Source organism: Aulonocara sp. 'chitande type north' Nkhata Bay, linkage group LG19 (genome assembly GCF_057382095.1).
Source record: "Aulonocara sp. 'chitande type north' Nkhata Bay isolate Kocher_YH1m ecotype deep benthic linkage group LG19, A_spYH_male_GT1.1, whole genome shotgun sequence".
Classification (NCBI taxonomy): Eukaryota; Metazoa; Chordata; class Actinopteri; order Cichliformes; family Cichlidae; genus Aulonocara; species Aulonocara sp. 'chitande type north' Nkhata Bay.
In genome coordinates, this window is record NC_141362.1 from 25646053 (window position 1) to 25673540 (window position 27488).

Sequence of the window (27488 nt, forward strand, 5' to 3'; positions counted from 1 at the left end):
CCATGCACGACATTAATTAAAACACAAAGACCAAGCAGTTCATTCCAATGAGCTTTATTCCATCTAAATACAACAACGTGCTGGTTCTTCCATTAAAACATCTTTTTTCCAACTTTCCTTTCCAAATTTCATTTTCTTTTCATTAACCATCAGACAACGTCTCAACCTTCCAAAACACTTTCTAAACACTAAGAACTGTTACATGTTCACTGCAGTTCCACAAACATCTCTACTACAACTACTATTATGGGGTAATGAATGTAAGTGATTAAATGTGGTTTGATTATAATCAAGACTTAAAGTGAGGAAACGTCTCGTTTCAATTACTCTGTGCACAGGATGGCAACTCCACGCTCGTAGAAGCTGTGAGGATCTTCCTTGGTGGCGATGTCGAAGTCGACGGTGAAGATTAGGTCAGACCGGGTGAAGTTCAGGTACACGGGTAGAGTGACCTGCAGCGAAAGGAAAACACAAAAGGTGAGAAGGACAACTCCATAGCTATATTTCAAAATCTAGCTTTTTAGATCCCAATGGGGCTGGGGTTTTTTTTTGGGGGGGGGGGGAGGTTACCATGTGTCTCTTCTCAGCATTACTCTGCTTGATCCAGCGGAGCTGAGTGAGAGGCAGCTCAGTGGAGATGGAGGTGGACAGAGACAGCTTGTTGTTGGCACAAGTAGCTCCCTGAAGCTTCAGACCTGAGGGTGCAGCAAGCAAGATTGGAATGAGAAAAAGAAATTCATGTCTTAACAACTCACTACATTAGACCACAAATACAGTTAGTAGCATGTTTTAGAGTCCTGCGAACACCTTTTTAGGTTAGATTTCAGTCCAGATTAAACAAACAAACAAAAAAAACATGTTAAATTCATATGGATATGATTTAATTACAACGCTGTCTGTTCAGTCTAAAGGCCGCATTGTTATCTGATTTGTGCAGTGCTTTTGCCGCCAACTAGATCAGATGATATGTGTTAAGTCTAACCTTTGATGCCGAAGCTGCAGGCATCCAGTGAGGCGCCCTGAGCAGTGGTGACGTTAACCTCGAGACACAGCTCTTCCAGGGACCAGCTGTTTGCCTGTGCCACATACTGGCGGGTGGCGGTAATGTAAGCCTCTGGCACAAACAGGCTGCCCAAGCACACATGGATGTTCTGGAAATGATGAGAGGAAGAGACAAGGGAGTAGAAATAAAAAGAAAATGAAAACACATTTTGTTTTCATTTTTAACCAAACTATTTAAGAACCAAAGCTTGTTTGAATGTGTGCACAAACAGTACCTTCAGTTCCTTTGCACCCCCGCTGGCAGCTGCCTGGGAGATCTGCTGCAGCTGTTTGATACGTTCACTGAAGTCTGACACCCACTGGATTACAGTCATGGAGACGGGGACTGTGTACCGACACCAGCTGCGAGGGAGGATTCCTGAACAGACAGGTGTATACCACAGGTATATAAAGTATTCAAACAAATAAACAAATTCATTAAAGTACATCAAATAGTCTGAGTGAAGAACCTTTGACAAGGTCACTGATGAGTGTTCGCAGGTAGTTGGTCTGCTTCTTCTTGCCCTCGCACACTTGTACCACGTCGGACAGATCCTGACGGACCTCCTGAAGCATCTTACCTCCCATTTTCACTTCACGCTCAAAGAACCTGAACAGGGGGTCCTGGTATTTGGACAAAGATAATATTAATGCCAAAACAAAACCATAAATTAGAAGCCAGACAGATGTGCTTTGGTGAAACTGAAAAAGAAAAATTGTTCATTTACTGAAAATCAAACTTTTTAAAGTCCGTTATACCCGATTACCTCACATTTCAGGCACAAAGATTGAAAATCACCCGACGGTGAAACAATTCCTTGGTTATAAATGAAAGAAGGATATTGTCAGCACAAGCCTGCTTGCCAGTCCTCTATTCTCTGTCATTACCTTGATGTTCTCCACTGTGCGTTTGAGAGGATTAACCGTTTGCGGCATGAGCTGCAGCCAGTTGCAGGCGGTGGTGTGGAGGGTCCTCATCCAGGCTGGCTGGGTGTCAGATGTGGATGAAGTGCGCTCCTTCTTCTCAGTCTCGTAGGCAAGGTCATCCTCATCCTCCAACATCTGCATTTTCAGCATCTTACCCATCATGTCAGTGCCTGCGCAGCCCGGCAGAGGGAGTGATTGGGCAAGGAGGGAGGTGGAAGACAAGGCCATGGTGGGATGTAGGAAGGGAAGAAGAAATTAATCACAGAAAAGAAACAAACACCTTACCTCAAGGATGGGTTAAAGGGTTTGTTTTATCAAAAATAAAAAAAAATAAAAATAGGACTACACTGGGTCAGACAAAATACACAAGGCTTCAGGCAATAATTCCAACACATGTAACCTTAAACGAAATTGCCAAGTGGATAACGATCCACATTTCTGAATGACTGGATCTGTAAAAGAAATCAGCACAACCCCAAAAAAATAAATAAATAATAAAAGGGGCGGGTTTTAAGGGAGAAAGTTTGTGGTGGAGTGGGGATGAAGGAAGGGGAGACTGGACCATGTGCTCAAGGGATGGATGCTTTGGCAGCCATGACTGTGGAGGTCAGAGAGGGGGAGTGAAAGGATGGGAAGCAGGCATGGTAGGATGTTTGAAGTCCTAATCTGCAGGTGGGACAAGATAACATCTAAGCAAAGCAACATGATGGCTGTGAAATACAGCTGCTGAAGGGTGAGGAGACCCACACCCATCCTTTGGGAAGAAAACCTTTAAAGTAAAATGGCTATGACTACAGCTACGCTGCACATTATAGCTATGCTACAGAAGGTTGCTTCTGAAAACTAACTGGTAAAGAGGGAAGAGAACTGATGGAAGGATGAGAGATGAGGAAAAGGAATGTTCTTAACATGTTTTTTGACACCCGGCACAGTGTTCTGTCCAAAGTAGACGCAAAAAACAACTAAATCTAAGATTTCGACCTCTCACTGCACGGCGACAGCCTGCCAAAGTACGAGTTATGACACTAGAATAGAGAGAGAGTTGGTTAATGAGCTACCCAGTGAGAATATTCAATCTCAACTTGTTAAGTATAAATGGAACACAGATGAAAAACAAGCTGTCGTTCAGTAACAGCAACAGCAGCATACCCTGAGTGGTAAGCAGGACCTTCTCTGCATTGCTCGGTAATCCGAGCCAAGATGGCGTCTGAGTGTCAGGAAGCATCTCCACCCAGTGCATGAACTCCTCACGTCTGTAACAAATCAAAATGATCAGACGCTTAACAGAGAATGTTTATCAGAGAACAACAAAAGCTAAAACTTATCAGATACTGACCGAATGCCATCAGGCATCTTGATGTCCTTGTGTCCGTCAACTTTGAGAGCCAGTTTGAACTCGCTGTCAAAGCTTCCCTTGGTGAAGATGCGGTCCAGGAAGGTGTTGAGCAGCCGCTGGTCAAACTCGTTGTCGATCCGACCTCCATAGATTGACTGGGCCATCAAGGTTTTCAGAGCTGCCCAGGGGATCTTGTCTGGAGCGATGTTCTGACGACCCTGTGTGTGCATGAGTGTAACGATTGGAGTGGAGCAAGGTCATATTATTTAAAACTGACCATTATCTAATAGATTTAGGCAACAGCTACAAGGAGGAAAGGATTAGTCATACAAAAACTAGAAAACATTTAAAGTGTTAATTCTCCAACCTTAGCAGTGTCATCCAGCCAGGTGTCAACCGTGTCACAAGCAGAACGGAGGTCAGACTCTCCAAACTCGTATTTCTTGGACCAGCCCAGTGGTGCGTAACGCAGGCGCTCCTGGATGACCGCATGGAACCAAGCAAGCAGGAAGTAGAGACGCGCACGTTCGTTGGGGGCCTGCGTGGATATGGGACATGATTTACATGGAGAATGTTTGGACAGCACTGATCGTTTATTCTTCACATTTGTGTGTGTCCATTATGTTACCTTGCACATGCGAGCCACTGGGATGCTGCTGAAAGTTCTCAGCATGTTAGCCTTGACGCCGGGAGGAGGCTCAAACACAAAGATACGGCCAGCACGAAGCAGATTCACTGGCACCTGGTGGTAAAACACAGCGGCATGAAAAACAGGAAGTAGTGAAAACTGACAATGAATTAATCCAAGTCTAAATGACAAATCTAATGAATGATGTGATATACCTTGGGGTTGATCTCCATTGTGAGGAACAGCCTGAAGCTGGCATGAGGCTGCATAGAGTGAAGTTTTTTCTCCAGCTGCATCAGCCACCCAGGGGCCAGATGGACGTTCTCCAGCATCACCCACCTGCAGGACAAGGAACAGTCAGGATATCAGTACAAGAACACAAACTGTACAGTCTCACAAACACAAAGAAACCACATTAGTCACCTGCCAGACTTGACAGCAGTATTGATGTCTCTGTCAGCCTTATTGAAACCTTCAGCAGAACCTGTGGAAAACATCAGTAAGCAGTTATTTACAATATCCTCAAAATTTCTCATTAAGCACTTGATCTACATTACTGGTAAACCAAAAGTTACGTTTATTTCCTTCTTACCGATAGAAATTGAGGTGATTTGTTTGTTCTGCTCAGCAGCCAGATCTCTGACAAGCCCACTGGCATCATAACCTGGCACAGAACACATCAGCACTGGAGTGCTGGGCTTCACCTACAGACACAAAAAAATAAGAATTATCAGCAAGAGTGACAATGGGAAGGTCATTGATCTGAAATAAATAAGTGATCATTACCTCACTGTCGATGATATTAGCTAGATCAAGAGGCTGCTCAATGATGCTCATGAATGTGTCTCCCAGCACCTTTGATACAAAAATGTGTGACATGGCCAGGAGACGGTCGGGACGGAAGGCCTGAATCAGCAGGAGCTGGTGCAGAGCTTGGCCAATGGTAGCTGAACATATAATGGACAGTTCAGGCAGATATAATTTATACAAATATATACACTGTAGTGTGTTTGTTTTGTTTTTTGCTTGGCCTTAATGTTTGTACACAATGTATATACTCACTGGACTGCTTCTCCTCTGACCACAGGTATGGAACAGCCAGCTCTGGAGTGTTGCTCTCAATCCACATGAAGAATTGCTGAAGTAACAAGCAAAACAAATGATTACTAATAGAGTTTCTAAGAGTCAAACTACAAACTACCCATCGGCCTACCATTACTCACCTCGTCAGCCTCGACTTTTTCAACCAAGTCTTTGAAAGCTGGCAGGCGGCTGAGTCGAACCATGGCCTCACTCTGCTCAGCGGTCAGACCTTTCACCTTGGGAAGTGGTGTGCCTGTCAGTACGATCTCCTTACCACGTAAGAAGTGCTGGAACTCTGGATCATATGGCAGCTCACTGGAAAAAAGGAGAAAATAAATAAGTAACGGTGCTTCATGCAGTATGCCATGACTGCTTGTGCTCCATTAGTGTAACTCAGGTGTTCTCTTACCTGGTCATGCCCTTTATGCTGATCTTAGCCAGCAGCATGGCAAATGTAATGTGGTCCTGGTGCAGCATACCTCTGGCAACCCTGTTGAACGCCACCTAATGCCACACAAATCACATATAAAGCTCATGACTGTTACATTCACCCCCCCAAAACAACCCTTATTCATAGGAGTTATGTTATAAACCTGGAAAAGATCCTTGGTGATGACAGCAAGCCTCTGTGAATGATCACTAATGTTCTTGAGGTTGGCGTTCTCATACAGCACTGTGTGATACGTGTCCAAGAAGAAGTGAAGAGAGTACTGGTAGAGGAAGTGCATCTGAAGGGAGAACATTTGCTCAGTTTATTTCTGAGTTCCTATCTCTGTGTGCATTGATGTTACAGCAATTTTGAGAAAAGAAGACAATACTACCAACAGTACTAGTTTAAAGAGCAAATGAGATGTGCCCAGACCTGGTTCAGAGCCTCCATAGTAAAGTAGATGCTGCTGCAGGCAGAGGACAGAGACAGGTACTGCTGTGACACGGCCTCCACCTCAGCCATGATGATATCAGTCTCCTCCACCTTCCTAGTCACCTCAGCTGCCTCCTTCTTCAGATTCTCCAGTGTGGTGATGATGGTGTCATCATCAAGGATGCGACCCTTAACCTCATTGAGGGCCTGCAGCAGAGATTTCTCCAGCTGACGAAGACGCAGCTGGAACTCGCCTGAAAGACAGTCATAATATAAGAGTTGAATCATTAAAATTTCACCAATCTCTTTTCCCACCACCTGTGTCTTATCATTTTATCACAGAATCTCAATGTTTCTGTCTCACCCTGCAGTTTAAGGAGGTCTGAGCGTTTCTCATCCACGTCAGGTCTCTCAGCCTTTAGGACCTCGTTGAGACACTGGCTCTGAAGGCTGCTGCGTGTCACAGTGAAGTTGACAAAGGTAACACGAGAGCACAAGTCTGGTGGGAACTCAACCTGCAGACACAAGAGACCATAACAATGCAGATAAACACTTTTGTATAACTGTTTTGTTTTGTACTTTTTAAACAAAGCAAATAACAATGTTAGTTGATCAATACTGATACAATAAACAGTGCCCTTACCGTTGGGTCTCGGGTAGAGAGGAAGATGACAAACGAAGGTGACAGATCAATGTCCTGGTCTCCAAGGGTGATGAGAACACGCCCTCCAGTCCTGCGGACCTCTCTGTTCAGCACTGGGTTTAGGATGGGGTCGTAGCTTTCTACGTCCTTTGGAAATAAATATTTCAAATTTAATCTCCCTTGAGATTAAAATCTATTTTCCAAGTTGTTTTTTATTACCCCCCCCCCCCCCCAAAAAAACTCTAAACAAACTAGTCCTTTGATTATGGCAGCTTTAAGAAAATTATCAAGCAGCAAGCACACAAGGAAAACACTGGCAGTTGGAGAAGGTAGCTCTTACCTGAACCAGCAGTGGGTTTCCAAAACGCAGAGCACTCTCCAAGTTCTTCCTAAAGGCATCATCCAGGAAGCTGGTTCTTGTGATCTTGCGGTCTTTGTACTCATTCATGATGAACTCTGTGGCTTGGCCTGATGGATCGATTATTAGTGGGTACCTAATAAGAGATAAAGAAAGATCAAAGATGTTTAGAAGTAAGTTCAACTGAACACACAGCCTAAAGGAGATAGGTGAGGTTTGCGGACCTGTTGAACCGTTTGAGCATGATGGCATTTTCAGTACAGAGGTCATCAGCTGGGAGAGAGTTTGCTTGCCAGCGGAGCCTCTCATCTGCATTGGACAGGTACTCAGTTCTAGCAATATCTGTGCGGAACTGCAGGAGAAAATCAAGTCAGTGAGCACCTTGAAATTTGATCTATTGACAGCACTCTTGCTGGTGACTATGGTTTATATTAGTAATCACAATGAGGCTGACATTTGGAGACGTGTTGATCAAAAATGACTGGACATGTGGACTGGAGTAGGAAATACCTGAATGTTGGCCTGCTGCAGGTGATGAGACCATGTAGTGAACAGGTTCTGCCTCATCTGTTGTTCAAAGTAGCCGGCATACGAGATGAATGCTGCAGAAAGCAGACAGTCTCCTGCGATGGTGGACATCTGGTTCTTGAACGTCTCACTGGTCTTCTCCCAGCGGTCTCTCTCTGCTGACAGACTCTTCAGCAGGGCTGTGCTGCGGTTCACCTGGGAGTAAAGAACATAAGAAATGAGATTTTTTTTTCCTCCAAGAAACTTCTGTTTAGTCCTGAACAGATGATCTGAACAGAACCAGGCATGTTTTATGGACAATTACCTTTGCCTCGACTGCTGCCAGATCAGCCTTGATGGCCTGGGCCTCAGAGATAAGGACAGCGTATTCCTCCTTGTACCGAGCAATGCTGGCCTCCAAGTCTCTGATCATCTGCTCCACCTCTTCTGCCTTCGTCTTATTGTCCGTGGCATCATCCTCAAGCTTCTGCAGCTCATTACGCAGAGGCTCCACTCGCTTCAGCATGTCAGCATAATTAAGCTAGAGGAGTGGTAGAAGTGTACATTAGACGAAAACCCTCATTACCCAGTTATAGTCCTTATTTTCATATTGTTCAGGCTTCTCTACCTGAGCAATCGCCCATTTCACCATGGGTCCACAGGCCAATGATGCCCTATTCACTTGGTCATAGTTGTAGCTTGGGTTGGAGAGATAGTTCTTCTTCATCTTCTCACGGATGGAGTCGCTGGAAATAGTTGAAATAGTCCAAGGAGTTACAATACAGCAGCACTCTGTGCAGTCAATAATCATTGAGAAAATCAAACTTGTGGAACAGTGTGGAGGATTATTTTGAATTGGGTTTGGAGGTGGGGATGGGAACAATTTCTACCAATTTCTGGCTGAAAGAAATCACAAGCACAGTAGTTTTTACCATCAGCTTATTCTTAGATTTAAAACCAGCCGATTACACTTTGTTCCAGTAGATTAACACTGATTGCTAATCACAGGTGCCACTTGTACTGATTAAATGGCATTTGTGCTTCCATTAGAAAACAAAAACAAAACACACTGACACATATACCTCATTTCCTCAGAGGAAAAGTTGACTATGCTGCTGATGAAATTATCCCTGATAATAACTTGTCTGATTTTTTTCCAGTCATTTGTCTCCTCGCCCAGCATAAGGCAGATAGACTCCAGGGCCAGTTTGACTGCAGCTGGGGGGTTGGTCATAGCCCGTACTTCTACTAGGTGCTGCCGCTTAATAGAACTCACGGCTAGTTAAGTGAAAGGAGGAATGTGTTTGCAAGATACAAATAGTAGTGTTTGGGGGGGGGGAAGAATTTGGAAAGAGGTTCAGGGGGGCAAAGACAGAAAAACATGAAGGAGGGGGAGAGAGGGAGACAGAAGGGGAAATTTTTAGTAAACAATTATAAACAAAGATTCTCTCATGTCACCTGATCTCTTCAGCAGAGAAGTTAACAATGGTGGGGATGAAGTTCTCCCTCATGATGATGGAACGGATCTGCTTCCAGTCCGTTGTGCTCTCTCCCAGGAGCAAACAAATAGACTCCAGAGCAAGCTTCACCGCTGCGGGTGGATTGGCCATGGAACGCACCTCCACCAGGTGCTGCTTCTTAATGGACTTAACAGCTATCAACATCAGGTGAGCAAGGATGAGGTTTTATGATGAGGGAAGGGGGCATGATGATGGGAGGATGTAAGCAGAAGATGTTAACAAAGTCTACATAACAATTCAAGTGCTGTTGTACTGGTTTTGCTGGTTTTATGACATCAAATGACTGAAAGAATAATCTTAAATTAATTTTTTTTTTAAAGACACTGATGAATAAATGAACAAGAATCACTGTACCATTCTGAGCCTCAATAACAGCTGGCTCCACTTGGTCCAAATCCTGTTTGACGCTCAGCTGTTTGTCCTTAATCACCTCCTGCTGCTTGTACACAGCTTCCTGAATCTCCTGGCTCATCACCTTGAATCACAATGACAGAGTAAATAAATTAAAATCTTAAACACTTAAACACGTAATTGCAGGCCTAAGCAACAATGTCTAAAGTCTTTAAAAACTAGTCATTTCAAAGTTCAGCCTTCCTACCTTTTTCTTCTCGGCCTCCTGCTGGTCTTTCACCATCTTCTTCAGCTTGTCATTGGCAGCAGCATTCTTTGCCTCCAACTCCTGGCTCTTAATTCTCAGGTCACGACGAAGTTCCTCCACCTGTGAAAGGAGACAAACACAAGCACTTCTAACAAGCTGACAAAATTTTCATTAGAGAAACTAATCTGATGGCTTTTTAAGATTTCATGAAACGAAAAGGCTACTTCACCTGATCCACAGTCTCCTTGATCTTGCGGAGACCAACGTTGAGGTGCATCTGCTGCTCCTCCAACTCGCTGCGTTTCTCATTGAACAGGTTGGCATACTGATTGATGAAGTCAAGGTAGTGACGAGGAGTAATGGCCATTGTGTGACCGCCACGCTTGGCCAGACGGTTGTTTGCCTGAAAGAAGTTAAAAGTATTATTTATGTACGTCTCAGTAAATTTTACAATCATTTGTATCCAAGAACGTTTGCAAATTTGCAACTGCTGTTGAAATAACAATAAAGTAGCTCATTTGCTGGAAACAGCTCTACCTGATGAAGTGTCTGATGTACAAACACACAGCCATTGACGATAGCTTCTCGGTGAGATGGTGGCTGGGGCAGTTTGTCGTAGACGATGGGCATGTAGTCTGGCACTTTGTAGTTGGGCTTCTCCAGATCCATCTTGCTGGTGAACTCCTTACCCACCTGATATAGGGCCTCTGTGGACCAGTCTCCAAACCAGTTCAACACACACCTGACGCAGAGGAATGTTTTCAGTAAACACGGAAACTCAGTGCAGTTTTCTTTTTCCTCACATTTATTACAATCATCCACTCTAAGTGTCTGTACCTGTTGAACAGGGCAGGAGATGTGGCAGCTCTGTCCTTCAGGCCCTCTGATGAGGGGTTCATGGTGAAAACCACGTGAAGGTTTCTGATAACCTGGCTGGTGAACCACTTGTACAGCTCCTCATGTGTGTCAAGCATCAGACCCTCTTTCTGGGCTCCTTCCTTACACTGAGTCATCAAGGTGGCATACTCATCTCCCTCAAACAGCCCAGGAACCTATTAAAAAAAAAAGAAGAAAAAAAAGAAGGGTAACATTAACACAATAAAAGCCAGAAAACAATGGACATACATTAACCTCAGAAAACTAGGGGCGGTGTTGTCTTTACACTCAAATGAATAAAGCACCACAAATAAGAAACTAGCTGTAAGTTACCTCTCCATTGGCCAGAAGTGTGTTCATTCTCTCAAGGAAACCAGAATCCAGCACATTGGACTCATCCATGATGAAGGCGATCTTCTCATTCTTACAACCTGAGCGACGCAGCACAGTACGCAGGTCTTCATCAAAGTCCTCCCCAGTGTATTTCCTGTGTACCTGAAAACACAAAAACACGCTCAACAATCCATGCAAAAGGCAGGGAAATGTTCTATGACTACAAATCACTTGTATCTACCTTAATCTGGTAGACGCTCAATCCGTTCATCCAGGCTACAAAGCGGGACAGCGTGGTCTTTCCTGCTCCACTCACACCAATTAACAGTAGATGTCCCTGAGGCTGACGGAAGATTCTAACAAAGGATAAAGATTTTAAAAATGTAATCCAAAATTAATATTTATTTTTGTCATTTATAATTAAAGTAACACTGAGATGACAACGCTCAGAAGCCTTTACTCACCGGTCAATTCTGAGGACGTGGTCCAGAACCTCATTAAAGAGCACCAGAGGAACATCCAGCTCCTCCTCATAGAAGACCTTCAGACGGGCCTTCACGTAGTCTCTCAGTTCCTCCTGTTCCACTGGGATGTAATCCTACATACACAAAAACACAAACTCAGTAAAATTCTTACTAGAGCCATTAATGATGAAGTCAATTCTTACAACTCTTTAGTAACTTAGTATTTTAGTATTTAGTATTTATTTATTTATTGTCATAAATTAACAGCAGCAGGATCAGAGTTTGGCCATCATATTTGAGTACATATGGCCACATATGTACCTTGGAGAGCCAGTTACTGTAGAGGATAGGCCTGTTGAGAGCCTTCTCCTTATCAATGTTGGGGAAGTGTTTGAGAGCGACCGTGTCAATGTTTTCATCTGTCCACCTTCTCTCTTCATCACCTACAAGCCTGAATGACACAATCAGATATGATCACATTTTAAACGTTACTATCAAAAATGTTACACTTTATAGCTGATGCAGAGCAAGCACAACTAGCCTCACATCAGTGAGCACCCACCTATCCTGGAAGAGACGAAGGGCTTCGTGGGCCCAGATGCGGATGAGCCCTTCTACAGGAAGAGTCTCAAGTGGCCGCAGGGCCTCGAAGATACCCCTCACCCAGCGGGTCATCTCTCTGGGAGAGTAGATGTAGTGGGGTTGTGTGTCCTGGGTGAAGCGCTCCTGAAGTGGAAAAAAGAATAATATTCAATATTTTTATTTATATGGAAAAAAAAAGTCTCCAATAAAACATGCATATTAAGAGAAATGTAATCATCTTTACCTGAGACATGGTGTAGAACTCAACCATAGCGGCTGTAAGAGGTTCAGCGTAGGTTCGCAGAGAGGGGATAAGGCGCAGCATGGCACGGTTAAAGGTTCCATAAATCTGGGTAAGGGAGGCTGGGCCTGGATAGTCCACATACACCACAGGGACGTGACGCAGGAACCTAGAAAGATTATGTGGTAATATGACCACTGTTAGAGCCTGCCTTTTGCATTAAACATTAATTATACTACAGTTCTAATCAGATGTTCAGTCTGAGAGCTGTACCTGTGTGTGAGAGGCTTTCTGCCAGGGTCAGTGGGAGGATTACAGGCTCCAACAAATTGAATCCTCTCCAGTTTGACCCAAGTCTGGTCTGAGGTGCGGTAGAAGCCTCCGTGTTCCACCATCTGCACAGACATAGGATCCCAATTTGATGCAGCAATGACTTAAATGAAGTGCTTAGACATACTTAAAAGTACAAAGGGCTTAACACAGAATCATTTTGTCATACCTGTCTGATGAAAGAGATAACTCTCTGTGTGCCGTACTTGTCCATGTCTGGCAGATTGATCTCGTCGCAGAACAACACCAGCCACTTCCCCAGCTGGACAGGGGCGAGGACCACACCATTTGGAGTCCGCCGGTACTCGCAGTAGTGGTCAAACGTCTTCAGCAGCAGTTCTGGTGTGGTGGCACTGGAGAAGTTCAAACCAACAACCTGGTAGAAAGCAGCAGTAGACATTTTAGCTATTAGATGGGAACAGCTTAGTTACAACAATAATGCCAATATCTGATTAGAACTGATTGTGAATATTTCAAAGATCAGGCAATTAACGTGAAAATGATTTCATAGCCCAGTACCTCCATATCAGGCAAAGCCCTGAGGGCACTGAACAGGGTCATGGTCTTTCCAGAGCCAGGTGGTCCACACAGCACCAGTGGTTTGTGCTCGGCCAGCCATGTGTAAAGCAAAGCTTCATGGCGAACAGTGTCCAGGGTAGGAACAACAACATCTGGGGATGCCACCTTGTGGGTTTCCACTTCAATCTGGGGCACTTTGCCCTGCCAGGATTGCCACTCCCCTGAGATGCACACCTAAACACAAATAAAAACATAATAATTAATCTCTAAAAAAGTGGATATAGGGAATTAATAGCAGCAGCAACTCTTTGACAAAGAAAGGATGTACCTCATAATCAATGATGGGAACATTGGGTGCAGTGGGAAGTGGCACAGTGGTGATGCGACGGATATACTCCCCAAGCTCTGCCCTCATCTTCAACCTTCCATCACCAGAGAAGGACCAGAGCACAGCGTAGATCAAATACCTCTGCAAAGAAATTCCATGAAAACAATTAGTTTTAGGAAAGCACAGTAATCATGTTGATGCAACACCTCAGCATTTATACTTCTTTCATTACAGAGCAAGAAAAGGAGAACATTACCTGCATGTACTTCTCCAGCTGATCAATGGGCATGGGGAAGTCGGGGTGGTTGTTGTTGTACAGAGCCACATTACGGCAGGCCTGGTGCAACATTGAGAACAATGAGCCCAAACATCGCATGCGGGTGAAATCCATGATGTGTTCCATCTTCGAGGCATGCTCCAAGGCCTTGATCACGAGGCCGGTGGAGGTAAAGTACGGCTGAAGGACCGATGCAGCATCTCGCTGGATCTAGTTTAAAGCAGAAAGTGGGGACAGCATTAGTGTGTTTTTTATTTGTTTGTTTTTAAATACAGCATGTGTTCTTCTCTAGATTTACCTGCAGCATTGGTGACGCAGCCTCGTCCTCATCCTCTGTGCCTTTCCTCTTCCGCTGAGCTTCATCCTCTCCCTCGTCCAATGGGATGCTGCGAATGCGAGCCAGGAAGTTGTTGAAGATCATGTCAGTGCTGAGAACATCCTCACTGAACCAGACCATACCACACCGGGACACAGTGGCTAGGGTGGCATACTTCAGATCCTGCACTTCAAACATCACACGCACCTGGACAGAAAAAGAATAATTTGGGTTGAATACTTAATGAAGTCTCCAGGACAGACTTCATTAAGAAAAGAGAAAAATAAATTTGTGTATAAACTGCCATGCTCTTACATTTGGTGGCAAGCTGAGACGTTCTCCATTGGGCAGGGTGAGCAGCTTGTTGTCATCCAGAACAGAGTTCAGATTTTCAACCCACTCTGGGTCAACGTCGCCATCAAAGATGATCCACTGACGCTTCTGTAGTTCACCTCGGACATTGTCAATGATCCTGAAATTGAAAGAAATCGTTCATTTAAAGATTAAAAAGAAATTAATTACAACAATTAGACTAGCTTGGAAGATGTGTAATTACTCAATTATTACAGAACTCACTTCCTGAGGATGTGTGTGAACAAGCCATCAGTCCATTCACGAGTGTTGGGGTCCAGGGTTCCGTACAGGTGGTCTTTGCTGATGGCCTTGGGATCGATAATGTGGGCCACGCCCTCCACACCCTCCAACCTTTCCAGGGCCTTGAGCAGCACCCTCCATGCCATGGTCTTCCCACTTCCTGAAGGTCCCACCATCATCAAACCGTGGTTGATCTGTGTGATCTGGTACAGCTGGAGCACCTGGAAAAGGTTGAACGACAAGTTAAATGTCAGTATATATGAATCTTATAACAGGAAAATGTTTAAAGCCCATTGAACTAAAGTATATCAGTTCCACTCAGCTTCATACCTTCTCTACCCACATGCTGCCTACATCGTCCCCATCTCCATAAGTGAGGTACATCTCTCCGCAGACCTTCTTCAGCTCCTCCCTCAGAGCAGTCATCTCTCCCCTATGGTACTGAACTCCAGGGAAGACGTCCGACAGCAGGCTGAACAGCAGAGGGATGTCTTCTGCCACCAGCTTGGGAACCATGGTCTCACACACACTCTGGATCAGGATCTAAAACAAAAACAAAAAAAAAAAAAAAAAAATGACAGACAGACTGAATAAAACAACTCATTTTCTAAAATAAGTTTGTTATACTTGCAAAAACTCTGCCCTGAATAAACATGACCTCCATGTCCAAGAGTCTACTTTACATACCTCCTGTTCTGGAAGGTTCTCTGCAATCTCATTCTCATCAACATCCTCTCCACGCTCAAGCTTCTCTCTCTTGATTTTCTGGATTCGCTCACGCTTGACATTGCCAGCACTGATCAGCACGCTCTTGAGTGCTCGGAGACCGAAGTCGTAATGGCTCTGGGAGGAGAGCTGCTCGTCGCACAGTCTTTAAAGAAGCAAAAGATTAAGTTGTCATACCTCTGACTTAAAGTCCTGTCAAAGTTACTAACTAAAACAATACATACTTGAAGAAGGGCACAATCTTTTTGGCAAGGGTCTCAGCTGTTCGGAAACCTTGAGAGTAGAGCATGACCTGTGCAATGAGCTGGCGGTCAGGCTTGGTCATGGCCAAGCTACGGAAGAGCTTCTTCAGATTGTCAGGCAGGTTGGAACGGCCAGCATAGCCAGGGTTCATGGTGATGAAGATGGCCATGTCTGGGCTCACCTTGACCTGCTTGTTCAGGAGCTCTGTAGTGACAGGTACGCCTAGGAAAGTGACCAAAAGGAAAAAGAAGGAAAAAAGACTTACTTATAATACACTCCCCTGGAAAAACCTAATCACTGGTGATGAATATAGTGGCATATTCTGGTGATATTTTTCCTCAGCAGCATGAAGTGTTGAAGAATATTTGCTTTGCTGCGTTTTATTCTCACAAATGTCTAAGTCTGGATATTTCTCATTAAAAGGACAGCCATCTTTCACAAATACTATGCATACTTCTGTCTCTGTTGGGGTTGCTGTGCTCCCTCAAGGCGACCTGGATGTACTGGACCTGCTGGGAGACGGCCGACAGCATTCTCTCTTCCAGACGGTTGAACTCATCGAAGCAGCCCCAGGCTCCTACCTGGCACAGACCCACGAAGATACGGCCCATTGCCTGAAGGAGAAAACGAAAAATGGTCACTGAATTAATAAGCAATAACAGAGCACAGTGTTTAATCTCTGATGGTATGCTGGTGTCCTGTTATAAAATTGCTAAAATGATAAATTTACCTGGAAGTCAAAAGTCTCATCACAGTTGAAGACCAGGACAAAGCGTCCAAGCTGGTGACCGAGGGCTTTCACTGATTCAGTCTTCCCAGTGCCAGCAGGACCTAGATAAAGGACAAATTCAGTCAAGGTTGGGGGGTTGTTTCCCTCTTTGCCATGTTGTAAAACAAAAAGTTAAATAGTAGTTCCATACCAAATGGAGATCCACCAAGGCGAGCCTCCAGGGCCTGGGTCATGGTGAGATAGCAACGGTCAGTCAGTGGGGTCTGAACAAGCTTGTCCTGGACACCCAGGTACTCAAAGCCATAGTTGAACTTGGCATTAGCCATCTGAATGGACAGCTGCTGCAGGACATCTGTCTGCTTGGGATCAAAGTAGAAGCGCATCTGGCTGAGCCACTCAAAGGACTTGGGGTTGTCGATCTTGTTCTTGATCAGAGTCCTGGTTACATCACGCTGGTGCACCAGCTCTGTGATCTAAGAATGGAGAGCGAAATGGATTTTAGACAATTTTTATCCAACAACAATTTTTCACAAATATCAAAAAAAAAAAAAAGTCCAAACTCACCAGGTGCTCCAGTTTCCTCCTGCGGATTGGAGGCTGCTCCATCAGCACAGTGTCAGCCAACACGTTGAGTGTGGCTTCCACATTCGACAGAACTCCCTGCAGTGGCGTCATGTCCCCACCACCAGAGATGGTGGTCAAGGCAGACTCGATGTTCTCAGACCAGGCAATCTGGGCGGACAGGACCACCAGCTGGGCCTGTGAAACGAGAATAAAGATAAGGCGACATTAACACAGTTCCAGATTTCAAGAGTGTATCGAAATTAAAACAGTATGGAATTAATTATTTAAATCCCAACCTGGTAGCGATCAATCCAGTTGATGTATTGGCTCAGGTCAATGGCTGTGCCCTTGTTAAAAGTAGTGACCTCTGTGACAGACTCTGCCAGCAGTTTGGCCAAGGTCACCCTCATCTCCTTCTCCACCAGTGTCAGCCACTCATTTATCTTCGGGTGCTCTGTGATGGAGACTGGTGTCTTGTAGATAATCTCTTCACCCTCACGTGATGAGATTCCCAGCACCTCAGTGTTGTCCTCATTGAGGAGGATGCTGGAGACACCAGCAAACATCTTTTTGAAGTGCTTCTGGAGTTTGGCCACGTTCTTGCTGTTGCCAATTATCTCAAGCAGGTCCTCGTCTCCCACAAAGTAGAACCTGCCAACAAGAAAGTAATTGATCAAATCATTGTATTAATAAATGCATTCAAAATATCCGATACACTCTTTCACTTTTAAAATACATTTGAAGACATGTTACACATTCCTCCTTCTGTTTGCTCAGCTTTAGTATGCCCTTCATACCTGGGGAATGAGGATCTTTCTCTCTCCAGGTATTCGCCAAGGGCTTTCTGGATTTTTCCAAGAAGATCAGCCAGTCGCTCCAGGGACCTCTGCACTCCCTGTATGTTCAGGACATCCATCACCAGAGGAGACTTTGTCACCTTCTTCATCAGTGCCAAGAACTCAGTGCTGATACTGGAAAAAGACAGAGACAGATTACACAAGAAGTTAGTAGAAAATATTTTTATGGAAGGAAATGGGGACTAAACATGAGTGCGCCAAATAAATCAGGTTATGATTCTTAAAGTTTACTTATATTTTTTTTACTTATATTTTTTTAATATTTTTAAAATGCTGACACGATTTGGCAGCATTTAGAAAGACTTACCTCTGGAATCTCTGAGTTTCTACAGGCAGAAGATGTTTGATGTCAGCACTGCCTGTAAAGATACCTTCCAGATAGACCCAGCGACGCTGCACATCAATCCAGACATCAAACAGAGCCATGATTCGATTCAGCTTGTCTTCCCAGCTCAGGGCATCTTCTTCAAACACCTGGGAGAAAACGGAAAGAAAAACACTGTACTGATGTATGCCATCCTGACTGGCTGAAATATAAAGGAAAAAAAAAAAAAAAAGCTCAACTGCCACCTTAATAAACTAAACGTATAGTTCTGTTTACCTTGTAGTAAGGAGACAACTTCATGGCGGACACACTGTTGATATGTTCTTTGACCTTGTTGAAGAGGTCATCCCAACCTCTAATCAGACGGCACTTGTTCTGGTAGTTCACCAGGTCGAGCTCGTAGGAGTTCCACACTTCACGGATCTGAAAACCAAAAGAAGCATAAGTACAATTATAGCATAACAAACCACAGAGCTATTTCTAATGATGTAGGCTATAACTGCCCATCTCTTGCAAATCTTCTTTACCTGTTTCAGGAACTCCTCCAAAGCCATTTCTCCCTGGGCTACCAGAAGAACATCCTTCACCACCATCTCATTCTTCTGCAAATCCACATCCCAAATCTGTCCAAGAGTCAGCTCTGACGGGACCCAGTTCACATGCAAGCGCTTCATCAGCTGCTTCCAGTGGCGGTCCTTCAGAGCCTCTGATTTAAGCTCAATCACCAACATGTTGACCTGGAGTGAAAAGGAAACCACAGGAAATGTAAAATGTAAATTTGTCGTGTAAGTTAGAACTTTTGATTAGTTTGAGTGAAACTAGTTTACTGACCTTCAAGTAACCTTTAAGCATCCTCTGTACGTACTCGTATGAAGCATACTGCCTCAGCCTTGCTTGGAAGTTCTTCAGCTGGTTCAGAAGTGCATCAAGACTCTGACGGAGCTACATGTACAAATAAATCAACTAATGTTATATTCTGTGAAGAATTTAAGGATCATACAGAACGGCACAGGGATTTAATCTAAATGTTTGCTCTGCTTTTGGTACCTTGCGTGGTTGTACAGAAACCCATGGCTGCTCTTTCATTTGGTCAATCTGCTCCCAGATCTTCGACAGTTCAGACCACACCTCTTTCAGGTCATGCAGCTCCTCCAGCGCCACCTACAGGTCACCACAAAGACAGAAATGGTTCAAAATGTTCAGTTAATGGTTTAATTTTTAGTTTATGGATAATGAAATGCAGCCAGAAAACATAATGAATGAATTTTACATTTATCATTTTGTAATTTAACCATTTATGTAAATGTGCGCTGGCATTACCTGCACTCTCTCCTCACTGCCACTGAGCAGACCAGTATCAGTAAGCTCCAGGGCCTCTTTGGCACGGGCACACTTCTCCCTTTCAACCTTCAGACGACCAAAGTTGCCTTCATAGATGGTCAGAGACTGAAGGGCCTCTTCAGGACGCAGGTTACCCTAAGGGAACAGATCAGACATTTAAAAAAAAAAAAAAATGTAAGTCAAATTTATCTGCCATTTCTTTATAACTAAGGCATCATGAAGTTATGCATCTAAAAATATTAACTACATCTAGCATTAAATGTGCTATAAATAGAAAACTAAATTTATTAAGATAAATATTTCTTACAGCAACTGGTTTGGTCTTCTCCCAGTCATTAAGCAAGTCAGTGGTGCGGTTTTCCACAGCTTTGTCCTCTTGGACAATCTTCATCTGCAGGTTGGCCACCTGCTGCTGGATAGCGGTGTCCTTGCGCTTCATTATGTCACTGAACGCACCCCATTCGCCTTCAATGTTGTCAATGTAGAGCCAAGAAGGAGGGAACTGAAATCTCTGCTTCTCCAGCAAACGCTGTCCGTTACGGAATAACTACGGGTAAAAAGGAGGGAGATTGTGATTAGAAAATGATTTTAATTTAACCGATTTTAAAAACAAAAAACATAGTTTGGAGTACTTACATCCACATTTTTCTCAAACTGTTTGATCTTTCGCTTCAGAGTCTGGACATATGTTATGAAGTTGACAGCATCTGAAGTACTAGCCGTGTCCACAGAATGTTGTTCGAGATCTTGACGGGACTGATGAGGAACAGCAAAGCATGAGTCATCTGTCCTGAATAACTATTACCCTGTGTGAAAGTGATCCATCCAACTATGTTGGTAAAACCATACGTTACCTTGGAGATCTGAGCGTGGAAGTCCTGCATGTTCTGTCCCAGCATCTGACCAAACTTGCTGAGAACCTCCTTGTGCCAGGAGTCATACTTCAAGTTCACCTTAGACTGGACCTGTTATCAGATAGAAATATGAAAATTTAATGTATAGCCAACACATGGGGGTTCTGGATTGTCAAAAATACAACTGCACGAAACAAATAAGGGAAATTTTAATGTGGAAATGTATTTCTCCTCCTCCTACTTAAACACAACACTGCGAACCATCAGTCATTACTACCTTGCCATAGTCGATGACCACTGGTCCAAACTCTTTTCGAGTCTCAGCATTGTCAAAGGTTCCCCTAGCTTTGCGGATCTGGACCAGCAGGGCTTGCCACTTTGTGAGGTCTTCACCAAGACGGTTGTAAATGTTTTCAGCTTGCATGTCCCACAAGCACTGGTACTGCAGCCAAACCTGAACAGCAGTAACAAAAATAAAGCATATAAACAGTGAAATAACCACAAATGTATATCCTGTATGTCCGAAGAGTCATAAAAGCTAAAGACAAACAATAAAAAAAATAAATAATCAATAGCTATCAATTTGTAAGGTAATGTTTTATTTTAAAATAGGTGCCCCTTACCTTAACATACTGCTCCACCTCATTGACGATGTCTTCCACAGCATTGTAGGCCTCCTCTAAGGCCGCAGGTCCATCAGGCATCCTTGTGAGGGCATTACGGTAGAACTTTTCCTCCTCTGAAAGCTCGTAGTGAACACCCACCTAACAAGGAGGGACAGAGTGGCTTAAATAAAAACAGTACAAAGTACAATAGGCCAAACCATCAAATATCATTCCTGCCTGAGTAAAATAAAGACATTTTGTCTAAAAAGTGGTTTTACACTACATGATTACCTACACCAGATATTCACCAGTGCAAACAACAACTGTTTTAAGATGGCTACCTGGTATCTCTGACTCTGGATCCTGGGCAGAGAAAGTATAACCATCTTCCAAGCAAACATCTCCTGGTAGAGCTTGTAGCGACAGTCTTCAATTGGTGGGTTCAAGTAGATCACCTGGTTAGTGATCCTCAGCTCATGGACCACATTCTAAGAATAAAGAAATAATAATAAAACAGCAAGCTGTGCTTAGATGTTCATGGTTTTCCAAGATGTTAAAAGAAGTGTATCAACATTTGAAAAGCGTGACAAAGCAACACAGTACCACTTCACAACTCTCACCTTGATTTTGGGCTCCCCTCCTGGTTTGTGGCTGACTTGTGGAGCCTCTGTGTCCATGTCCACATCAGCTTTGTCTTCTACCTGGCCACGGAGGACCTGAGTCCAAGCCTTAAGACCAGCCTGAAGACGCACTCCCAGGATACGCTCAATCTAAAAGAACATCCATTTTAATAACATAGCAACAAGCACCCTATAAAACAAAACAAAGGTTCAACTATACACCAAAACATTCCAAGTATTTCTATTACTTTATATTCGTTACAGAACAATATGTAACTTTCAGTACAGACCTCAATGTCAAGCTTGTTGACCCAGATGGGCAAATTGGAATAAGAATGGAGGTTAAGGTCATCCACAGCTTTCTGCACACGGTTCAGGATGTCGGAGAAGGTCTTGTGGTCAAACATGCAGGTCTCCAGAGAACGAACCTCCAAGTCAATCTTCTCTTCAATCAGTAAGAGGTCGTCCACCTGAAAAACAATAAGACAAAATTGTTTGATACAACTTGTCATTTAAAAGTTAAATGACAGTTTGGAGTCTGTGTTCGTGCATATCTGTAACATCTATTTCACACAGACCTTCTCCTGGAAGTTGAAGACCGTCTCAGCTAGTCTCTGAACATAGGGATCCAGCTTGTAAGACTCCCAGACGAGAGTAATGCCCTCAGTTATGAGAACCTGAACCTCTTTCTTAAGTCCAGCAACCAGCAGGGAGATGGAGGACCGCTCCTCTACTTTCTCACAAGTACGCTCGTAGGTGCGAACGCTCTCGATCAATGAGATGGCAAATGGGTACAGCTGATTAGCTTGGTGGGCCTTGTTGACAATGGCCAAAGGAACACGGAAACTCAGCCACTTGAGGTTGCGGACCTCTTTGGAGAGGGTGATGATCTCAGGAAGAAAGTTGACTTTAAGCTTAAGCATGTTTCCTCCCCTTCCACGGGCCCGGGTACTTTCAATGGTGAAGATCCGACCAGACACACCAAGGTTACGCTGCTGAACCTGATTTAGAAAAGAAAGGGATAACAAATATTTTGAATTTGCAATTAGCCCAAAACAAAGGAAGCAATATGTAAGAATTACAATCTAATATTCTTCCAAATGTCTGAATCGGTGTTGAATAAAATACCTTCCGGGCCCAGTCATCAAATATCTCTTGAGTGTTGAGTTTAGCCCGGAAACTATCTCCATCCTGCTTCAGCTTCAGCCCTTCCACATGGTTCTCCCAGCCTTTTCCCAGAACATCTTCAACCCTCTTCATGTACGCAGTCAGCTGACGGTCTATCTGCTTGGCCCAGATGATGGAGCCAGACACCGGAGGCAGGTCCCGGACATGACTCATCTTACAGGCCTGGCTCTGAGGATACTGCACTTTGAACTTGTCGTGCAGCGATTCGATGTCATCTTTCACACGCTGGATGAGCTGTGTCTGATACTCCCGGATGGCACCACGGATGTGGGGGCGCACGAAGAGAGCATTGAAGCGGGAGAAGATGCGGAACATCTCATTGGCATTCTTGGCAGTACCCAGCTGATCACGCAGGCGGGCCGTGATACGGGTCTCCACGCGGTCAATGCGCTCATCATAACGTTTCATGGCGGCTTCCCAGGCCTCCGTGCCCTCCTTGGACACATCCAGGCCATCAACCTCTTTCACATTCTCATATGCCAGGTTGACCTCCTCAATAGCATTGGCATCAGCAGCATCAAAGAGAACTCCAGCCACCTTCATATCTTGAGGTTCAACTGTCTCTCCAGGGGCATGCTGAGGCACTGCAGATACCTTAAAAAAAACAAAAAAACAACAACAACAGAAGAATAACATTAAATCTCTTAGTCAAGATGTGATTTAAAAAAAAAAAAAAAACCAACACTATTTAAAGGTTTACCTGAGGCCTCAGCACACGGACGATGACAGCCCTCAGCTGCTCATGCTGCCTTCTGAAACGCCTCATGTGGTCCAGTCGGGACTGAAGTTTCCTATGAGCAGGGCTCAAACGCCACACCATCTTCAGGTTCTCCTCTCTCTTCCTCTTCACGATGTCCCTAAGAAGCACCTGCAGTTTCTCATACTCATCCTCCCAAGTCTGGAACACCTCGAAGCAAGCCACCATCACCTGCACAGAGAAGCGTAAGGGCATTCAGGAAAATGTATAATACTGTGAGTGGCCAAGGTGTGTGTGTTTGTGTGTAATTGTGGGTGTTATTTTATGCTGGAGACAAAAAAAAAACCACACCAACCTTTTCAAATTCCTCATAGGCTACATGCATGAGCTTCCTGGTACCCAACACCTTGAGCAGCTGGGAGCTCAGGTCCCTGGAGATGGCCTCTACTAGGCGTAGTGCTCTCTGGATGGGATACTTTGTGTTCCTGATCTTTTTCAGGTGAGTAAATATGGCCATTAGAGCCTGGCGGATCTTATCAAGCTCTGAGGCAGAAAGCAGGTCATTAAGAGGGAAGTCTTTCATCAGAGGATTGTAGTCATTGACGGTTTCCACTGCCTGTTTCAAACCTGCAGGAAGAAGTAGAGGAGAAGTGAACATTTACTCGCGCTTTTCTAAATGCAAACATGTGTTGAACCAGCCAAGTAAAAACAGCAAAGTTATAACTTACCAGTGTCTGTATCAAAACTGACAGTAGCATGGAAACGTTTCCCGTGTTTCAGGATGTCCAGAGTGAGAAGAACCTCTGGGCTCTCTCTCTTCTCTTGGATCCTGTTAAGGGCTCTCTCCAGATTCAGCCAGAAACTAATTTCCTGCAAGGCTGTGCCCGAGGCCGGGTCACGATCGAGCTTAGTCACCTAGAAGGGCGCGAGCAATGATGATAGCAACCATAAATCAAGGGTTTTTTATTAGAGAGGTTTTTTTTTTTTTCCAAAGACTGGTTTTGCTTTGTTATATACTTCCATCATGGACTTTTAAATTGGGACAAATATAGAGAAATTCCTCTTACCTTTTGGATCTCCCTGATCCAGCGGTTAACTCCAGATTGCAGCTGGTTCAGGAAAGTAGGATCTTCCACCTTGTCGCCAAAGTCAGTGACTTTGGGCTTCTCCCCACGCTCATAGCACTGCTTGGCGATATTTGTGATGATGGGGTGGATGAGCAGGCTGATTTCAGGAATCTCAATATTTTGCTGCAGGTGGAGAAGGCCCATCTCCAGCTCAGCAATCTTCTTCTCGACAGAGGGGGCCATTTTATCCCCATCTCTAGAAAGTTGTAACAGATAACAATGTTACAATGTTTTTTCCTTCCATTACATTTCCATCCATTACAATTCAATGCAAGTTCAGGATTTAGTTTATTTAAGGAAGGCTTTGCAAGTAACATTACCTGTCGGCTTTCCCAGACTCACGAATGTAGGACTTGAAGAAAGGTGCGACAGCATTGCTGATGAAAGAGTGAAGCGTCTCGTAGGGAGAATCCTCGCTCAAAGTCAGCACTCGCACCTGGGTTGATATCGGTTTGTCTGCATCAATGACGCCTGTCCTCTTGATCAAAGCCAAGCTACAGAGTAAAGAAAAGGTGAATGTATTCATCCAGAATAGCCAGAATTTAAATAACTGAAGGATCATATGCAGTATTACTTTTTCCAGTGCATTATTTACCTGTTGGACTTGATCCCATAGTGGATGTCAATGTTAACATTATAAGTGATGCACTCTTTCTCCTCCTCACTTTCATCTCCGACCTCCTCTGTGAGGAAACAAATACATATATTAATTAACTAAACAGATGACCCATCATTGAATGTGTGCATCAGGTTCTTCATACTAGGTGTAAAACAAGGTCAAAGTAGCACATTAATACCTTGTCTATGTCAATATGAGGACACCAAAGTGCAAATAGTCTTGCTTTATTACATTTCCATTTGCCTCATGTACAATAAGGTAGGGCATGTGACTGCTTTTATTTTTAAATTATTTCAAACTATTTAAAGACATGCATGATTGACTCCTTAAGGCCAGTGAAGTTGCAATGCAGCTAAAAAAGAATTAAACTATTTGGACTCTAGATAGATGTGCACAATGAGAAATGCTGCAGCAGATGATGGTGCAGCTATTCATGTCCACACCCTCCCTTACAAGTGATGAGTGGGCTGCATTGCAGTATCAGTATTATTAATGCAAAACCGCGAATAGGCTGGGGAAGTGACTCTTTGGGCTAGGAATCCAAAACCTCCAGGCTAAGACTGGTCATGTGTGGTATCAAAGGATCAAGATTCAGCACAGATATAGTAGGAAAGCAGCTCAGAAGCTGAGGATTAATTTGCCTGGGGAAACTGAAGATAATGTGTTTATTGACACAAGCTGGTTCACATGATAAAATGACTTACAGCTATGACAAAGGAGCCATTCTCTTTGAATTCCTATAATTATGCTTCATGTTTTTATTATGACTGTGTATCTGTCTCGTTATTTGTGCACCAGGCCTCAACGTGATATGCATATATAATAGCTTTATATAAATGCAGAAGGAACACAAAAATAACGGAGTTACGTCAACATACAGCTCCATTTTTTTATTGTTGTGATTGATTGTTTTATCGTCCCCACCCAGTGCGGCGCAGTTATCTTAGTAAGTAGATGGACAGCTTTAGCGACATCTGTTAATATCGTTGTAAAAGCAGCAGTTAACGATGAGTTTCCAAACTATTTGGCAGGTGGTTAACAAGAAAAGCTAATTTGCAAAGACGCCGACTTTATTCTAAAGTAACTGGGTGAACAAACAGTGTTGCTATTAAAATCATATTTGTGAGCTAGTCGAGTTCTCTGACGTACCTTTCAGAGCGCTTCTCTCGACCAGGATGGTGTGAATCTGGGGATCGGCCAGGAATTTTCTCATCTGCTCCACGGAGCTTTTCTCTTCTAGGGCGGTTTCCAGCGAGGCCGGGGCCTCTCCGCCATCTTCCAAAAGCAGCGGTACCAGCTTCCGAATGTGCTTCTGCAGCACCGAGGTATCAGCCACCGTCTGAACGGCCGACACCTCCATAGTGCCGGAGTTTTCCTCCGTCCCCCCGCCGTCGGACATCCTTCTAAGAGCGTCAACGACGACTAGGTGTTGTGTGAAAGTGAACAAAGAAAAAAGGATGACGGTAACAAGCTGACTGCAGCTTCTACCAGCGGGTCATAGGTTGACTGACTGCCGCTGTCAAAACGTCGCAACCGACGCAATCTGTTTTATATGCGCAAAGGATTATGGTATTTGTCGTTCCTTAAATGGGGAGTTCACCGAGCTGTGGTCGTCAAAGACTACAATACCCATAATGCAGTTGAATTAATCAGTTTTTTTTCTGTCCTTTTGTTAGTACCATGTGCGACAAATAGGGGGAGAAAGGGAGTTGTCTCGAATGATGCAGCTGAAATAGCTTTTAAAATACAAACTTTGATTTGTGCTATTGTTAATTCAATAATAATGTAATTTTAAAAAATCAAAGGCATGTTGAGGCCCATGTTCTATTGGGGACTACGAGTACCAAAATAAATTTGATAAATAGATAATTAATGAATTAAATGTACCATTAATAAATTATAATTGAAAAAAATGAATAAATGAATTTATGGAATGTTTTAAAGAAATTAATTGACATTAATTCATTATTTACTCATTTAGTTGTTGGTATGTTCGCGCGGCACTGGCGGCACGGAACACCGCCTTTGCCTCCGCGAACACATCGGACTACAAACACGCACATTACCAACTCCGGAAGACGATCAAAGCAGCCAAACGTGAGTACAGGGACAGGGTGGAACAACAGTTTGACAACCCTCGGAGTATGTGGCAGGGACTAAACACGATCACAGACTTTAGAGGGAAAACCAGCACACCGCAGACCACGGCCTCTCTGTGTGAGGATCTAAACGTATTCTACGCTAGATTCGACACAGCGAACACCATGAGACCGGACAGTGTGCGCACCGCGGATGACGTCAGTGCGCACACTGTGTCTGAGGAGGATGTGCGGAAGTGCTTCAGGAAGGTGTACGCACGCAAAGCTACTGGTCCGGACGGGATTCCCGGCCGCGTCCTCAGGTCATGCGCGGCTCAGCTGGCTGGAGTGTTCACGCACATCTTCAACCTTTCCCTCTCTCTGTCTGTAGTCCCAGCCTGCTTCAAAATGGCCACCATCGTCCCTGTACCCAAATCCTCCACCATCTCCTCATTGAACGACTGGCGACCTGTAGCCCTGACCCCCATCGTAAGCAAATGCTTCGAGAAGCTGGTCAGGGACTTCATCTGCTCTGCACTACCCGACTCACT

General features: G+C 44.1%; 1 protein-coding gene across 3 annotated transcripts; it reads right to left on the minus strand.

Moving 5' to 3' along the window:
- Positions 1 to 38: 38 nt before the first annotated feature.
- Positions 39 to 26389, minus strand: dync1h1 (dynein, cytoplasmic 1, heavy chain 1). 3 transcript variants are annotated; one of them, XM_086275672.1, is made up of 78 exons: positions 26009 to 26389; positions 24836 to 24923; positions 24561 to 24734; positions 24181 to 24436; positions 23842 to 24028; positions 23469 to 23740; positions 23117 to 23344; positions 22357 to 23010; positions 21807 to 22229; positions 21519 to 21698; positions 21229 to 21378; positions 20950 to 21096; positions 20627 to 20767; positions 20281 to 20457; positions 20004 to 20114; positions 19786 to 19905; positions 19457 to 19696; positions 19129 to 19284; positions 18856 to 18969; positions 18640 to 18750; positions 18336 to 18545; positions 18085 to 18231; positions 17791 to 17957; positions 17424 to 17597; positions 16923 to 17277; positions 16627 to 16821; positions 16253 to 16535; positions 16063 to 16163; positions 15787 to 15946; positions 15314 to 15554; positions 15051 to 15234; positions 14694 to 14906; positions 14346 to 14584; positions 14085 to 14241; positions 13752 to 13976; positions 13433 to 13663; positions 13177 to 13317; positions 12849 to 13082; positions 12499 to 12705; positions 12273 to 12394; positions 12003 to 12168; positions 11739 to 11902; positions 11498 to 11627; positions 11177 to 11310; positions 10954 to 11068; positions 10713 to 10874; positions 10341 to 10555; positions 10041 to 10245; positions 9733 to 9906; positions 9504 to 9623; positions 9260 to 9380; positions 8468 to 8663; positions 8014 to 8131; positions 7711 to 7926; positions 7389 to 7601; positions 7103 to 7230; positions 6861 to 7014; positions 6521 to 6667; positions 6242 to 6392; positions 5878 to 6131; positions 5609 to 5743; positions 5425 to 5519; positions 5156 to 5330; positions 4995 to 5070; positions 4719 to 4879; positions 4525 to 4636; positions 4356 to 4416; positions 4148 to 4271; positions 3933 to 4046; positions 3672 to 3842; positions 3305 to 3522; positions 3118 to 3221; positions 1930 to 2138; positions 1512 to 1665; positions 1278 to 1420; positions 983 to 1151; positions 571 to 695; positions 39 to 452 (listed from the first exon to the last, which is right to left on the minus strand). In XM_086275672.1, exons 1-78 carry the CDS (start codon positions 26256 to 26258, stop codon positions 324 to 326), a joined length of 13923 nt encoding a protein of 4640 aa, XP_086131798.1. In that variant the 5' UTR covers positions 26259 to 26389; the 3' UTR covers positions 39 to 323. The 3 variants fall into 3 exon arrangements, with proteins under 3 accessions (XP_086131798.1, XP_086131797.1, XP_086131799.1); XM_086275671.1 differs by lacking the exon at positions 8468 to 8663 and adding an exon at positions 8844 to 9039; XM_086275673.1 differs by lacking the exon at positions 8468 to 8663 and adding an exon at positions 8844 to 9039 and having other exon boundaries at positions 39 to 447; positions 566 to 695.
- Between the last annotated feature and the right edge of the window lie 1099 nt (positions 26390 to 27488).

Excerpts from the sequence above, each read along its gene's own strand:
- dync1h1 (XM_086275672.1), bottom strand. The coding sequence starts at position 26,258 with ATGTCCGACGGCGGGGGGACGGAGGAAAACTCCGGCACTATGGAGGTG. Across the intron at positions 13,083-13,176 it reads TTCCCATCATTGATTATGAG|GTGTGCATCTCAGGGGAGTG; the intron begins GTACATCCTTTC and ends ATTTGTGTTTAG. Across the intron at positions 5,520-5,608 it reads TCACCAAGGATCTTTTCCAG|GTGGCGTTCAACAGGGTTGC; the intron begins GTTTATAACATA and ends GTGTGGCATTAG.